Source organism: Falco naumanni, chromosome 12 (assembly GCF_017639655.2).
Source record: "Falco naumanni isolate bFalNau1 chromosome 12, bFalNau1.pat, whole genome shotgun sequence".
NCBI classification, from domain to species: Eukaryota; Metazoa; Chordata; class Aves; order Falconiformes; family Falconidae; genus Falco; species Falco naumanni.
In genome coordinates this window covers 28,469,525-28,486,812 of record NC_054065.1, presented here as the reverse complement: position 1 = coordinate 28,486,812, position 17,288 = coordinate 28,469,525, and the positions used below count along the sequence as shown (strand labels likewise).

Genomic DNA, 17,288 nt, shown 5'->3' with positions numbered 1-17,288 from the left:
TAATCCACTCTTGGCCCCAATTCAGCAGAGCACTTAGGTACTTGTTTAACTTAAACAAGATACGGTGCTTTACTGTGAATCATAGAACTTTTTATTATTTTTACTTCTAGTGCAGGGTGAGGGAACTAAGTCTTAGGAAAGGCCTTGCAGTATATTATTCTGCAATAAATTCAACACCCTGCAGCTCTGTGCCCTGGGTCTGTCCAGAGTTCCTGACCAGAGGGAGGATGAGGTTCAGAGACCACGGCCCAGCTGATTTCCTCCTCCTGCAGAAGACAGCAGTGAGGTTAGTGACTGTAGGATTGCTGCTGTGTAGAGCTGTGCTAGTCGTAGCTGGAAGCTAATTATACATCCACTATCCACTTTTCTCATTATTTGGTCAAGTAACAAAATGTTCACTTTGTTGGAAAAGCTGAGAAAACAGCTAATAACTGCTGACGTCTTTTTTTGAGAACGTACAACTATGGCTATTGCTTGCTCTTCATTGTAAAAATACAAATCTTTTCTTTATAATCCAATAATCTTTTTTCATTACCTGCATGGAAACCCAGTTTTCACAGCCTCTGAAATGAAACCTTCCTCTTCAGGAGAGGGCCAAGAAATTGATTGCAGCAAACAGAGTCCAAGTGATGAATGTAGCTGGACCTTGCTTCCTCCTGATGCACTACAGTCAGTCTTCGAGGCAAACTGCAGTGGCCTCTATGTCTGCGGAATAAAAGGTTTGAGATAGAGCTGTATTACGATTAATGTTTCTATGACAGATAAATACATTGCTTGATTGAAGTAAATACATTGCTTGACTGAAGTTTTACAAACATTCCATTTTATGTGATGATTTTCATTCACTTACTGTGTGCTTTGGCATAGCTTGGGAATGTTAAGGGAAGGCAGCAACATCTCTGTGGTTAAGGCTGAAGCTAGCTTCCGTTATAGCACCCTATTTCCACTCCTTCATCCTAACTTTGGCTTGGAAAACTGCTTGAGTCTGAAGCTTGCCAGGTGCATTTTAGTCACTTTTGCAAAAACTGAGGAAAATCGGCCAAATTACTTTCAAGTTATGGGTTGTTAAAACTTAGTCTGATTGGAAAGAGTTACTTTTAATTAGTATTTTTAGTCCCTGTTTTCAGTTTGATTGATTGAGTTGAATTAATGGAGTCCATAGCAACACTCACGCCTTAAGAAAATTTCACTGTAACTGAAACTTCTCCCCAGCTGAACAACTATGACTGTAGCACAATGTCCTCTTTCTGACCCACGTGTACCCCATTAGGAGGAGGTTATTGTCCCTGATGCTGTCTCTGATGCTTGTCTTTGCCCGTCTGCTGGAGACTGTCCCTCCTTTTGATGTCTTGGGAGGAATAAGTGAGCCCCAACTTATTTCAGCCAAGGTGAAGTGGTTACTTTGAACAATTACATAGTGATTCATTGCTAACCTGGCTCTCTTGCACTAATGCAGGTAGGGAGCACCCATGCTAGCAGATCTGCTCTCACTTCTATAAGAAAGGTCACCTTCTCTAAGGGAGCACTATTAACAAAATTATGCTGGCCAGCAGCTCCTTCCACAAGTACAATTATTTCCAGTGCACAGGCCTTGCTATACATGAGGATCTGAGCCACAGTTATGTTCACACTTTTGATTAAACTTGTACAAATATTCGTCTTTCTCTACCTCAAAAAATACTTGGAATCACACTTTTAACCTTTCCATATAATTAAATACTCTTACTTTGTGCACTGACAGTTTACAAAGAAAAATGGTTGAAATTGTGCAAAGATATAAAACACTCTCATTACTCATAAATCCGAGTCCAAACAGTTTTGTTTGTTTCAGAAGGAATTATGTCCTTGCTGAGATCAAGGAGGCTTTTTTGGCATTAGCTTGAGTGGGATCATGACTGAATACTACACAACATTTTGAAATTGTCTTCCATTGCCCATTTCTCTTCAAGATTGTCTTCTCTTTGGGAGGTGACCTAAAGTTACCTGCTGAGTGGCAAGAGGTCTTTATTTACAACAAAAACTTTCCACAAGTCTCTCAAGTTTTACAGAGCGCTTAATTTTTGTATTAGTTTTCACCACAGAAGGGATCTATCCACAAAATTTACTACTGATAAATAATAAAGGTGCTGGTTTCTAGTCGTTGTTAGCTGCACCATTGCATTACCTGCTTAAAATGTTATGACCGATTGCAAATTTAATCCATTAAGAAAGAGATGGGGCTTGCTGCCTCCCCATCTAAATAAAATTTCGCAAACAAACTCAAACCACCAATTGTTAATAAGCCACAGTACTGTGATTTCAATCTGTAGACCATGATGGAGGTGTCTCTTTACATTGTGCCCTATCTCTGGTTAAAACACTGGCTTCTGCCTGAATTGCAACTGTCATCATTGTCCATATCTATTTTCTCAATGAAATACATATTTTAGAGCCTTGTTGCTGTTTTGCAATTTTTAAGTTACAAATAAGTAACACACAAAATAGAGGCACCAATGTTTTAAATATATCAATATTCTTTCAATTAAAATTAACATAAACCAAAATATGACTTTAAAACAAAAACTGGATGGGACAGAATTCTAATCTGCAAAATCGCACAGCCTTGGGGAAACCGAGATAAGTGTATGATCTCTTGCACTCCCTTTTGTAATGAGCTGGTCACTCTGAGCCATTCCTTGGTGTAAAGCTAATCCAGTTCAACCCAGCCTGGGTGCACATTCCAAATTATGCTCCTTGCTGGGCTTGTTTTCACCTAAGTGCAGAATTTGCTGTTTTTTACAAATAAGGGTTTTTTTTCCTCCTCTCTCTCTTCACAAGTTTCCTTTCCACTCACTTGCCAAATTCCCTGCCCTTGGCTTCCCCTTTCTAAATCACTCTTCCTTCCCATATGATTTCCAAATTAATCACCACTCTCCCGCCCCCTCTCCTCTTCATCCCATTTTTCCTTACTTCATCCTGTTTCCTTCCCCTGTCAAAGATCTCTTAGTCACAAGTTTCCTCATTACTCGTGTCTTCCATCATTGTTACTTATATGACAGTCACAGCTCATTGCATTTTTTTAAACCACTTTCACAGTTAGGTCCTCACTATATTAATCTCTAAGTATACCCTTTTCAAAAAAATATATGCATCCACAATACAGTACTGAGTGCTTACCAGAAGAAGAGGTACTAGTTTTAGACGAACAGATATCAAAAACCTGGATTATGATCAGTAGAAACTATGAAATATTGCAGAGAGTAGGTTTACGAGCAGCTGTCATGCTGTTATTGCAATTGTAAGATGAGCAACACCAGTTTTGTATAGACCTCAGTCAAATAATCCAAATGTATCCACTTTTCTTTTGAATCAATGAATTTTCTTGCCATGCCACTTGTGTGGCAGTGGCAGAAATTTGCATCCATCCAGTTTTACAAATAAATACATGGTCTTTCTGAGAACTCTTCAGTTTGAAAAGCCACTTGACCTGAGGAAGAGTTCTAACTCATTAAAAAGTTTTCTTTAAGGGACTGAAGTATCTGGAGGAGAACTCAGCTTTTGAAGTTGGCATAACATGGGCAACAGATTCAGGAGACAGTGAAAGAAAACTTCAGCGTAGATAGAGGAATCCACAGAGGACCACTGGACTATGGAAGGACTACAGGCTTGAAAAGTTGCGGACATTACAGACTACAAAGACAAGAGAGAAAAGAAAATAAAAGAACAGTCTTAGATTTATGTTACTGAAGAAAGGAAAGTAAAAAAAAATATCTCAGATTGCTACACAGATGCTAATTAAGCTTTACAGCATCCCTAGGAACTTTGGCAGACCTGCCCCCACTTTTACAGGAAAAAATGACATATTGAGAGATGAAACAGCATTGCTGCAGTGCAAACAGGGTCCTGTTTGAAGGCCAGCATGAGACAGGATTTTGGTTAGTTCCTAGTTTGCATCATAAAAGCAGGATTCAAAATCATAGCAATTTCATGCAGTATTAAATGTAATTTCATTGCTTTCTCTCCTCTTCTTTAATCACAGAGGCTATCTTGTTTCTGTTCAGAGCACAGCACCCCTGGACACTTCAGCAGGGCCTAAAGCACTTCATTCTTCACAGAAAACAGTATCCTGGTGGTGGCCACATTCTCATTATTTTCAAATGAAGACTAAAACCAGGGGAGTAAGGCCGATACAGAACCAATGTAGTGAGATCAGTATGATGCAATTTGTCTCTGAGGTAAAATTAGTCTGTTCAGCCGTTCACAGAAAATCATTAAGACTATAAATAAGACTCCAAAGACCAATAAAAGAAGCACAAGGGAAGAGAAAGATAATTCCATATTTACAATATCTGTATATGTACACACATTTATGATTATTGTTCTGGGATTAAGTAAATAATAAGCATCAGTCTTGCCAGGTACCATTTAGTGCTTGTACTTGGACTCATCTGTAGACCTCACAGGAGAAATAGGTCTCGGCAAGACAGTTAGAGAAGAACAGAATAATAGATTTACAAGTCTTTTAAAACATTAAAGCATATTACTAAATGTATTATTATAGGCATTAAGACTAATTAAATTTTGCAAGTCATCAGTTTCAGCAATGCAAGCTCTCTGTCCACTAGGATTAAGTCTGCCCCAGTACTAAGATTTATGTGAAACTACAGTGCTACAGAAACTAGAACAAATTTTGCTCACTTCACACATACAAACAAGTCTTCAATGTCACCGTAGAGTGCAACCAATGTGTGCTCCATCTGTAGTTACCTGTAGTTTCTGTAGCAACCTGTAGTTGTAGATGGTAACCTAAGTTATTACTATAGTGCAGACAACAGCTGTAGGATATCTTTCCAAATGGTACCATCACATGTCTAAACACATGTTCTCTAAATTGGTGCCAGTACTGTTTTTGCATAGAGTACTGCCCAGATTTTCCTCAGGAGATGAACCACTATGTCACTACAAAAAACATGTGTCTACAAAGTGAAGTTCTGGAGAGCAGAAAAGCCTGGATGCAAAATTCTGTCAACATGTAAACACCACTCTTGAGTACTTGTCCCTAAGCATGTAACTTGCATGTAACTCCCACACCTCGATTGCTGTGCTCCATTTTGGGCCCCTCATTTCAAGAAAGAGGTATTGGTACTGGAGTGTGTCCAGAGAAGGACAACAGAGCTGGGGAAGGCTCTAGAGCACAAGTCTTAACCAGGAGTGGCTGAGGAAACTGGGGGTGTTTAGCCTGGAGGAGGCTCGGGGAAACTTACCACTCACTACAGCTACCTGACAGGAGCTTGTAGGCAAGCACGGGTAGGTCTCCTCTCCCAGGTAACTAGCAACAGGCCAAGAGGTAATGGTCCCAAGCTACGCCAGGTGAGGTTTAGATTGGCTATTAGGAAAAATTTCTTCACTAAAAGGGTGGTCAAGCACTGGAACAGGCTGCCCAGGGAGGTGGTGGAATCACCATCCCTGGAGGTGTTTAAAAAACATGTAGATGTGGTGCTTACGGACATGGTTCAGTGATGGACTTGGCAGTCCTGGGTTAATAGTTGCACTTGATATCTCAAAGGTCTTTTCCAACCTAAATTATTCTGCAATTCTAACAGTTCTACCAGTCGCAAGCATTTATTTACCTACTGGGAAGCGTATGGGGTGATCCCTCTCAACTTTAGAAATGGTTTGTGTGCCAAAAGCACATTATCCACAATATTTCACCCCAAACAACAAATCTCATGTCTTTGGAGAGAAAAGGCTGTTTACACTATTATATCAACATTAAGTATCGCAACACTCAACATACACATTGTTAATATGTAAACTATATTGCTTCAACTGTATCCTCCTCATTCCCCACTATTCCCTGTGTTGCTATCAGCTTGCTTGACTTATTGTAAGACACAAATTCCTTATTAACATTAGTTACTTTTTAGGTACCATAAACATTTGTGAATGCTAAGCCATAAGAAGCAAATATTATGGTGATGTTATTAAAATAAGAATGGGATGAAACAAACACATGATAATTATAAAAGATACCGGGGTATGTTTGCACAACTTCAGTGTATTTTTAGGACGTGGTCTGCCTTAGTGGCAGAAACACACAAGACGGAAGGAATTTCTGAGTGTTACATTAAGCTTTTTTGTTGGTTTTCTAAATATTCTGGACTAAAGTCTCTCTTGCAGTCTTTGTTATAAAACAGAGAAAATATTTTTCCATCCTATGAGGATATTGTGAGAATTACTCATCTGGTAGGTACATAGATAATTCCCAGCAAATAAAAATGCCGCTAGTCATTGTTGGTATTACCTGTTCCTCACAGCTTCTGTGACAGGACGGCTGACTACAGCCCAGTGGGCGTATCAACAGTTGTCGGACTGCCTGTATATTTTTGGACAGGCTATCAAATGAATAGAGAACAAATAATCCTTGTTTTTTGTGTTCAACTGCAGCTTAGTACAATTTTAATAGAAAAATGTGTTGTATGCCTCTCGTAGCCTCACTTCAGCTGAAAGCATGTTGAAAAGAAGTGGCCTGATGTACAACTTGTGTCGAGCAATGCTGACAGAAAGAAGTGTTCAGCTTGAAAAATCAGAAATATAGGGAAAGTGAGTGCCTTTTCTAGGTATCGTTCCTTGTTTGCAAACACTTGGTCTGCAATTAAAACAAGGAAAGACTTTATTATGGCCTGAGGAAAAAACAGTAACATAAGTAAATAAGTGAAATATCCACACCCATCATATCTCTGGCAGTGGTTCTTTAGTTCACTTCCCTACCAAGTGGTGCCAAAGTCCAAGGAGCTAACATCCCTTTAACTCTTTGTCTTCTCCCTCTTCCCTCTGCAATGCTATTAATAGTTAATGTACGTTCAGGACGATATGTCTCCAGCCCCTATAGGAAGTGCTATCTGATCTGGTCCACCTACCCCGGCAATAGCAATTTCTTTTTATTGCTGTCATCAGGCATCCCCCACCCCCAGCTTCAATCCCGATTTCCCCAAGTTCAGCGGAGAGCCAGCAGGAAATACCTTACTCTCGCTGTAAAACCGCCTGTGTGCCACAGCTCCGGAGCGGGCTCCTACCATGGAGGCACTGCAGCAACTTGTTCAGCAAAACCTTCAGCAGAGAAGGACCAGCAGCGCCCCAGATGCTTGCACAGGGCTCCTGTCATACCAAAAGCGTACCCCAGCATGGGAAGGGAACCCTTTCCTGGTCCCCATCTTAATCCTATCTTCTACCCATCGCAAGCTCACTTACACTTTTAGTAGTTCCTAGCAATATTCCTTGGGGGGGTTTCTGTGTAAAAAGAATTTAGAATTAAATTCTCTGTATGTTTCTTCATTCACCAAGAGCTGGTGGAGAGTTTCTTCCTTCAAAAGGCCATTGCCTAAGCTGATGGATCCACTTCCCAGGCTCAGCAACAGAAAGCAGACTCTTCCCAGCCCTGCATCCCGCCTGCTCCAACTTTTCACTCGCACATGGCAGGAGCCAATGTCCTCTCCAGCTTCACACCAGTGACTTTATATGTAGTTGAGCGACTCTGAGCAAACACACGGGACTTTTCATTGTATTATTTTATCTTCATGGGTATAGAAAACTGTTGTTTTACAGCTGCTGGTAAAAAGGGCTGTTGAAAAAAAGAAGTATTCTATAGATACTTGTTAGGGCAAAACCCAGCTGAGGGTCTTCTGCTGGTTATCAAACTGAGGAATTAGGCGCCTGGGCTGCTTCTCCCCCAGAACCCCGGCAGACACAGGACTTGGCGGGCTTTTGGCAAACGCTGAACTTCCCCGGCGGCCTTCCTCCCCTTCCACCGCACCTCGCAGAGAGGACAGCCGGTTTACGGCTGGGTTACAGGGGACATTTAATCCCGCACGGCAGCCCGAGCATGTCGCAGCCCTCACACCTCTCCAGGGGAGTGCTGGAGGGGCTGCGGCCACTCCCCGCCCCTCGCAACGGCCCCGTTTCGGCGCGGCTCCGGCCGCCTGTTGCCGGGGCGGCGCGGCGGGCTGCACCTCGCGGGCAGGGCGGGCTGCACCCGCCATCAGCTGCCCCGTTTTCTGTCACGTTTTCAGCCGTCGAAGCGTGAGGCGGCGGGGTCTGCGTTCGCACCTGGAGCTCGGGGCTGAAAGGCTCGGCGGAGAGAACCGGGGGAAGGAAACAGCAGACGGGGTCCTGCTCCTCCCGCCCTTAGCGAGGCTGTGATTTTTAATGAAAGGAGTAATTGCCTGGGAGACGGGCCGGGGGCGGCCGGCGGCGGGCCGAGGCGGGGAGGCGGCTCCCTTCAGCGGGGGGAGAGGGCCCCGGAGGGACCCCCGGCCTGGCGGGTGGGTCGGCTCGGGGCAGCCGCAGCCCGCGGGGCGTTGCGCGGCGGCCTCTCCTCTCCCGCCCTCCCTTCCCTCCGCCCGGTCCGCCCGTATCCCTGCATTCCCTGCTGCAGCACCCCCCCTCCTCCCCTCAATCCCATCAGTAGCGGCGGCCCCGGGCTCGGCTCCCCGCGCTGCGGCGGCGCTCGGCGGCTGCTCCCCCCCGCCGCGGCCGCCATGTTGGGCTGCTGCGAGCTCGGCGGCGGCGGCGGCTGCTCCTGCTGCTGCGTGTGACCGAGGGAGGGAGGGAGGGAAAGAGGGAGCGGCGGGGGAGAGGAGGGCGCGGAAGCGGAGGGGAGGGAGGCCGGGCGCCGCTGTTATCCCTCCCCGCCGCCTCACGCACGCACACACACACACGCACCGCGGGAGGATGCCCTTTGCCCGGGGGGGCGAAGCCGGGAGAGCATCTCGCCGCCGGGAGTGAAGCCGCCGCCGCCGGGGCCTCCCGGCCCGCAGCGTGCGGCCGGAGCGGGGACGCCGGCGCTTTCCCTCCGCCCCAGGAGCGCACCCGGAGGAGAAGGAGGGCGCCGTCTCCGCCGCAGCAGCCGCCGCCGCAGCCATGGGAAGGATTTGACAGGGCTCGGAGCGCTTCCCAGCCGCCCCGAGGCCGTGCCGGCGTGTAGGGGCGCGCGTCCCGCCCGCCGCCCCTTGGCGCAGCGGAGGAGAAGGGGGGCGACGATGAAGACTTTAGTTTTTTTCAATCACTGAGAAGCCTTAAAAGGAGACTCGGTAAGGAGGAGGTGGAGGACGGGAAAGGCTGCCCGGGGCAGGACGTGGCTGCGCCCTGAGGAGGGGCGGCCGGGGGGGCCCGCCCCACCCCCACGGCGGGTGCGATGGCCGCGGAGGCGCTGGCCGCCGGGCCGGGGGCGGCAGCGGGGGCGGCGGGGCTGCGCGGCCCCCTCCCGCCGGTGCGCGCCCTGTTTTCTTTTTCCTTTCGTCTATATAAATGTATAAATAGGTGTGTTTTTAGCTTCCCATCCGTTCTGGGCGGTGAAACGCTGGTGCGAGCCGGAGGGGGCTGTTAGACTTTAGTGATGCGCTGGGGCTCCCCTCAGAATCGTGCTGCATGATCTGCATTTGGAATGAAGGAGAAGACCTTTTTAAATATATAAGTGTGTATGCCTGTGCACGCACGGTGAAATCGGTGTCAGTCAGTCTTGGTTGAATTTGAGTGCAGTTGTTATTTCTAAAGCATCAGGAGTGGCCATACGTTGTGGGGTTTTTTTCCCCTCTCCCTTCTTATTAAGCGTATTAAAACGTTTCAGATTTTTCAGAATAACTATTTTCTTAAAAATTATGTATGTACAGATATACACGCTGTATGTGTGTGTCTGAAACTCATAAGGGTTTAGTTGCAGACTGGGAACACCGAGGTGGGCTGGAAATTAAGCACCACCACAGTTTGACACTTGGTAAAAATACTGTTGACGTCTTTTTAAACAACAAAACCCTCAACATATTTTTTCTTGTTTTATTTTTTTCGTTTTTTTTTTTTTTTTTTTTTTTTGCGAAGTAATAATAATCATTAAAAAAGAAACCCCAATGCAAACTGAAACAACCATGTCTGGAGAAGTGCGTTTGAAGCAGTTGGAGCAGTTTATTTTGGATGGGCCAACTCAGACTAATGGGCAATGCTTCAGTGTGGAAACCTTGCTGGATATACTCATCTGCCTTTATGATGAATGTAATAATTCCCCTCTGAGAAGAGAGAAGAACATACTTGAGTATCTAGAGTGGGGTAAGTTTGAATGTGTTTATTTTGTGTACATCCGTCCATGTTCCTGTCTGCTTGGTATGATGTCTGTTATTTATGTGTAAGAGGGGATTGTTTATAACTCACTGTTTTACTGGGTAGTGTTATCAGTTTTACTGTATTTAAAAGTGGTGGTGGTGGTGCTAAAAAGAAATCAACATTGGTTATTTGTCTTTGAGGTGTGCGTGTAAAACATATATTCTTCTTTTCTCCCCCCCCCCCCCCCCCCTTCTTTTTTGACATGGATCAGACTCTGGTACACAAGGTATATGTGTTTGCCTTCAGGCCCAGCTATTGGATTTTGAATCCTAAAGTTGCTGGGAACATATAAGGGTTGAGGGATAAATTCTCTGGTGCCTGGAAAGAAGATCAGTAGTCAGTCCTCTTGATTTGCATCAGCAGTCAAATTTATAGTGTTTTAAAATAAAAGGTGTCGATCGACAACAAAATCCTTCAGCTCTCTTAAACGACATGGATTTGAAATATCTGTGAAAGTGGAGAAAATGGCATTCTCTTCTTTAACATAAAACCATCGCTGACTTAATTAGGTTGATATTCCTGATGAGGAAAACAAGTTGGAAAGCAGAATGAAATTGTGTGTGTCCCTCGCCCTAGCACCCTTGCCATTTTCTTTCTTCCTTTTGGGAAGATAGGGTTTTGCAGATTTTAAAATGAAAACAGGTGAATGGTAGCACTCCAGTTCTTAAGTTATCACAGAATTAGTTGTCTCTGTATTTTTTCTTAATTTGTTTTCTTCCCCCTCCTAAACATAGATGCAAAACAGAAGATGCAGTCTGATATAAGAACCTTGGTGAGAGCAGTTACTGTATCTGACCTTCAAACTTCAAAGTCATGCTGCACTTCTGCATTTACATGCAGAACCATTTACTACCTTTGCTTGGTAGTAAATATATCAGCAGGCCTCCTTTATTAAAAAAAAAAACAACAAAACCCAGCACATTTTCAAAACATGTAACTGGCTTTTGATTAAGTAGCTGGTTGAGCTTTTAATGATGAAGTCACTGAGGAAAGACGTTGTTTTGATAACTGATCTCACAACTTGAGGCTGATATGTGTGTGTTTTATTTTCCTGCTCCTCACTGTAGTCATACTGACATCTAAAGGACATCTGACTCAGTAATTAAGTTTCTTGTACTGTTCATATTGCATTGGTCTTTGTTTTCTTATTATCTGAAGGAACAGGCAATACTTAATGAATTCTGGCTAAGGAGGAAATATTAATTAAAAGTACTTCTGAAGAATATTCCCTTTAAAACTGTTGCTGGCATACAGAAGCTGTGAGAGGCTGGGAAAATATGGATGCTCCAAGGGTGTTTTGTATGCAGAAACTTAGTGTAGTCTGCCTGCAGCAGATCTAGCCAGCTGATATCCTGTAAAAAAAATAATAGTAATAATAAAGTTAACTGTATCAATATAATCAGAGAAACCGTGTGTTTGGGACCCATCGTATTGGGTCACTGGTAAGTTCAGTGGTGGTTGTTTGATGGATAAATGCATCATTACAAGGCTCTGACGGTACCTGAATTTTTCTGTAATAAACTTTACAGGCTGCTGATGGAAATAATACACTGTTTTGGAACGGCTGGAATAAGGTTTCTTGCTGGCCTATTTTTTCTGCTACTTTTCCACTCTCATGCTTCAGCTGTGCCTTAGTGGGACTCTTGAGCTTCAGACAAGACCAGTTGCTCCCATTTTCAGGGCTGAGTTGCCCAAGTCCTCTGTCTGCTCCCAGCTTTGCTTTCAGGACTTCTACCCTGAGAGTTTTTTTCAAGAGGGTTTGTGAGGGGAAATGCAAGAGCAACAGTTTCTAGTACTTGGCTTTGGAAGTGTCTGTGTGGATGATGGCTCTCCTGCAAACACGAGTTTTCTCTCCTGAAAGCCAGCCCTCCTAGTGAAGCTAGCTGTCTCTGGGATTTCTGTTGAGATCAGGGGGGCTGACAAAATCAGGTTCCTGCAGAGGTGAGTGTACCCTCTGGTGCGCTGGAGCATTGAAGTTACTAAGGGTATCCTGTTCTTTGATATAATTGTGACCTTGCATATTTTGCTCCCCAAAAGGGGAAACAATGCAAGTGGCCGATTAGAAAAAGGTTATATGTGTTTTAAAGTCGGAGATGTGCCGAGTAGTGGCAGAAGTGGAAGCTGGCAGGAATCATAGGCTCTGCCCCTGCCTCCCTCAGTGACTCAACATTGAAGTGCTTTCAGCTCAGTTTTTTTCCACCTTCCCTATTTGAGCAGTAGGGAAAACACCACCAATTTTACACCAGGGAATGCTGAAAGCTGCTGTATGTGAAGCACTCTTCATTTTTAATGTACTGTATAAAATAGTATGTATTAATTTGTTTTTCCCATCAGTGGAATAAAACTTGATGCCAGTTATATCTGCTGGTGGGGGTGTCAGTTGCTGACTTGGAAAGACTTTTTGTGGTTTTATGCCAAGCATCCACGGATTTGCTTCGTTACTGTGAAGAGTGCAATCTGAAATTATTGGAACTGGTCTTGAAATGGTATGAACTGGTATGCTTGTCTATTTACAAATTGCAAAGTGCAGATTTACCCCTGAGAACTGTTCCATCATCTGAAGCTTAAACTGCTTTTTAAAATTATTCTTTGAAGAAACAAAAGGGCTTATGATTATAGTGAATTGTTTTTAAGAAAAGGCTTAATAAATAGCTGTTCGGTGCTCACAGACTCCTGTTGAGCACAAGAGCAAATAATTTTTCCTGCTTTTTGGCGGCGTAGTTTTGAGGTACTACTGTTTGGTTTAGTGGGGGATTTAGGGTGGGGTTATTTTGGGGGGTTTGTATGTGGATGTGTATTTTTCTTTCAAAGCTGTTCTAGGTCTGAGATGTTACATTCTACATTTCATCTAAGACTGAATATGCATAGCACAATCTGAATTTTGGGGGGAAAGGTTTAGGAGGTATTCTAGCCTGTAAAAGCTAATGTGGTCTTAGCAACAGCCATGTGACTGCTGCTATATTTAGGGGAACTAAGAAGCTTCATGTTCGAGTCCTTGGATCTTTCAGGACTATTTTATGAACTTGTTATCTAGATCTATAATTTATTTAAAAAATCAAGTAAGGTGAAACAGTTGAGCATCTGAACTGGTTGTTCATCTCCTGTTTTGGTTTGGTATTGGAAGTTTAATTCAGCAAATGGAAAAATTAAGGTCTCTGCAATGTGAAGTCGAGTTTTATATTTTTGTAGGTTTTCAGTCTTTTTGAGGTGCTTGAAATTACATTGGACTAGTTTGCAGTGTCAGGTTAATTGTTTTGTGATTTAGAATCTGCATTACCTCCCAAATCCTTTTTTGTGTATCTTAAAGTAAAAACATAATTACTTTCCCTATATACGTTATTAGTTTTGTGACATGTGGGCAAGATGGTTTGATTTTGTTGTTTGTGTTACATAGGTATTTAATATGCAGAAAAAACTGTGGAAACAACTGTTGTATTTGAGTTCTGTAGGTTAAATCAGGGTGTGTTTTGAGATGATGGGAAGGAAATGGGACATTTAGATTTGGCTTGTTCTATGTATTTGATGCTAGCTTTCATTTTTATCTCTATTGGTAGTTGTATTTGTGATTTAGAAAAAGGATTGTCTAACTGTAGCAACTGGAGCTTACCAGAAGAACCTACTGAGAATTCCAAGCACTTTGCTTTTTCTTTTCTACACGTGTATGAGTAGCCACAATGACACAAGACTGTGAGGGAGGTAATGAAGGCTGATAAGCTGAACAGGGAAGAAAAATACAGTGATAGAAAGGGTCTTTTAGAGATGTTTTTGTTTTGGGAAAACTTAATGGATCCAATTTGAAATGGTTTTAAAAAGAAACTTAGAACAATATTATTTGGGATGCATTGAAGGAAAACTCGAATAAACTTCAAAATGTGCAGAGGTAGAAGGGAGCAAGATGGAGGGCATTACCAATAGCTTGATGAGGTCAGTGACTTGATTGAATCTGTTCTCTTGCAGGAAGGATGTGAACTGTCCTTTAGTGAGTTTTATGTTGTGGGTTTTTTTCTACCAAAGGAGGCTTTGGAAGATGAAATAAATTCTTCTCATTGCACCTCCAGTAGAACTGAAATGTTGTGGTGTTTATGCAGTGCTGTTATGGTCATAGACTGGATTGTCATCATTGCTCTCATACTTCTGTCATCCAGATGTGCAGCATCTCTGGATACTAAAAATGGTTCTGTCACCATAAAACCATTTTTTCAAGACTGAGTTGTGGAGAAGTTCTCTGTGTTTTCTTTCTGGTTATCTCTGTCATGTTTTTTCTTGAGAAAAAATGGTATGCTCGTTTTCGAGAGGGGTTTGTTTTTAAATATGAGTGACAAAAGAAAACTAAAACCTGGCCTGTAGACTCCTGCAGATCTTCTGTGTTACTCATCTGTTTGTAGGTCATGAAAAAAATCACAGGCATTTTCAGTTATGAGTTGCTTATATTTTTTTATTTAAAACAGACTTAAAACAATAATCCTTCATTTAGGTCCTATTCTTAGCAGAGACAGAAGTAAAAGACTTGGCATTCAACTTGTTTAAGTGTTCCTTTTTTTTTTTTTTTTTTAAGTAGACTTTGGTGCTTAGTACTAAGACATTAGAAATATTTTTTTGTTTGTTTAAAAATGACATTTTGGGAATTATCTTTGGGGTTTTTTTTCTTACAGTTGTAAACACCTCTTGGTCTGATTGACATAACCAAAACCAGTTATTAAATTCTTTTTGGGAAAGAATGAGCATCCTGCTTGTCAAGGCCATTTAATGTGCCTAAGCATATGCCTAATTTTAAATGTGAGTTGTTTCATTGCCTGCAGATGAGGTATGTGGAGGTATGGGGATCTATCTATGTAGAAGTCATTGTGGCATTCTTGATGCACAAATTTCTGTCATTGTTTATGGTAACACTAGTGCTTTTTATGTAAACTGCTGCTTCCATTACGTAGCTGCAGCTAATAATTAAATGCTTTTTATTGATTAGGGTGAGAGAAGGAGGTTCTTCAATGCTATCAAATAGAAACGACCTTGAAATCTCCATGTTTCAGAATACTGTGTAAACAGCTTTTATAGTGTTTTATAGATGCAGTTTTATACCAAAGTACTTGAAGAAGGAGGAAAAACTTGCAGGAAAATATGCCAGGAGAATGGTTGCCTGTGTAGACCTTACTCCTCGATAGCTCTGTGTTTAATCTCTGTATCTTTTGAGTTCTGACCTTTTCCACATTTATTTCAGTTTTGATTCTTGTTTTGAATAGGGGAAACTAATTAAGTTTATCAACAGTTATGATGTGATCAAATGAACTGTAAGACCATCCAGTTAATTCTAGTTGTTTTGCAATAGGGTTAAAGCCAGTTTCCAGTAGAGCAAGGCATTAACCCACTGTAATATGTTTGTTTCTTAACACATTTAAGTACACCAAGTTTTTTAAGCTTATTTTTACTTTAAACTAAGATATTTTTTTTAAAGTGTGTTCTTTTTGGTTGTTTTTATTCTTATGGGCTGGGGAAATTTGGAGGTATTCAGAGGCTGCCTGACAAGCTTTGGGGCTTGTGTATTTAGGTTGACTGACTTCTGTCAATGATGTCCTTTTTATTGCAAAGGAGTATGGCTTTGATAGAAAGCTAACTAATACTTCATTTTCAGGAATTTTGGGAATGCTTTTATTCTGTATAGAAATTCCTAGCATGCTTTGGTCTAATGGGGACAAATGGAGAAATACAATTATATGAGTTAGTCTGCTCAGTGGGCATTATAAACCTCATGACAACACAATAAATTCCCTGTTACTAAGACATTTCATGTTAAAGGGTTAATCCAGTAGTTTTTGTGGGATGTTCATAACTGTAAGATGTACTGCTGAAGGTGTGTTTGAATTTTTAACCTCTGCGTAGCATATGATGCTGTGAGTGTGTACCAGATCAAACTCCTTCCTTATCTTTTGGCCCTTCTCTCCTGAACTTTACTGACGTACTCTTTTGTAACCTGTAGCATATTACCAGTTCACAGGTGACTGAAAGAAGAATATTGTGCTGTAAGAGCGGTGAGCTTACTTGGCCCAATATACTGTAATACTTTGTTACAAAAAAAAAAAAAAAAATTAATTTTTTTTTCCCCCAGAGATCGAGAGAAACTACCTTCATTTTTGAAGCTCTAAATTATGCCAGTAGATGAGTGCTTGAATTCTGAATAGCAACAGCAAATAAAAGTTATTTCAATTCTTAGTCATACCTGTGGCTGGGTAGTCAAATGTCAGTGGTGTTCTGCAGTTTTCTTGCAAATTGCAGATACAGAATTTCCAGATACAAAGTGGATGCAGGCTACTATCCTGGAAATTAATTTTTCCATATTTTTTTTTAGAAAGTGGATGCTGTAAATTATCCTGGATATGTCTTTGCAAAGTATTAACTCATTCATAGCATCTCTAATTACTTTTATACTCTAAAAAATTTGCCATCTCCATTTGCACGGAAAAATTCCAGAAGCAGTTAGGTCCTGTTGCCATGCTGTAAAACCTGTCTAAAAAAGGTACAGTGGATAGCTGAGACAGAATTAAAAGAGAAGGCCAGCTCCTAGACTCTTTTAAAAGTTTCATCTTTTGGCGAAGCAGGTGTTCCTTCCATAAGCATTTATACTTGTTCAATTTGATTTTTTATTTCTGGCTGAACAACTAGAATATTGTGTTCTACTCTGGCCTAACTTATCTCAACACATTATTTTTCTAAAATCCTCATTAAGCTTGGGAATGCCACTAATGTGGACTAAAATCTTTAAAAAAATGCAAGTGATTTAGGTCAGTCATGTGCAATCTTTTGTTAACTACAAGATTTTTATTTCAAATAGTTTAAACATGACATTAGGCTTAATAACAACTGTAAAAATCTTCTATTCAGATGGGTCAGTTTGCTTTATTTCTGGTAATACAGCCTAATTGGGTTTACTAGTGGTCACCATGGATAAAATCCCCATGAGGTATATATCTAGACTCCTAAGACCTTGTTTTTCATGATTCTTCCTTATCCATATCTAGACTTCCAGTTTGATTTAAATTAGTTTTGTTACAAGTGTTGTAGGTTTCTTTTATTCTTAGGGATCAGCTTCTTAGTGCACCTTCTGTGTGCATCTTTTTGGAAAGATTTTGATCTGAAGCTTGTAGATGTTATGAACTGTAGTATTT

At 41.8% G+C, this 17,288-nt stretch overlaps 1 protein-coding gene across 8 annotated transcripts in view; it reads left to right on the top strand.

The window, feature by feature from the left end:
- The first annotated feature begins 8,608 nt into the window (after positions 1-8,608).
- Positions 8,609-17,288, top strand: part of CDC42BPA (CDC42 binding protein kinase alpha) — a 188,571-nt gene continuing 179,891 nt past the window's right edge. For all 8 annotated transcript variants that reach the window (XM_040612198.1, XM_040612197.1, XM_040612196.1 and 5 more), the window contains exons 1-2: positions 8,609-9,068; positions 9,853-10,077. In XM_040612198.1, coding sequence (XP_040468132.1) covers positions 9,882-10,077 — 196 coding nt within the window. In that variant the 5' untranslated portion in view covers positions 8,609-9,068; positions 9,853-9,881. The remainder of the gene's footprint in view (positions 9,069-9,852; positions 10,078-17,288) is intronic.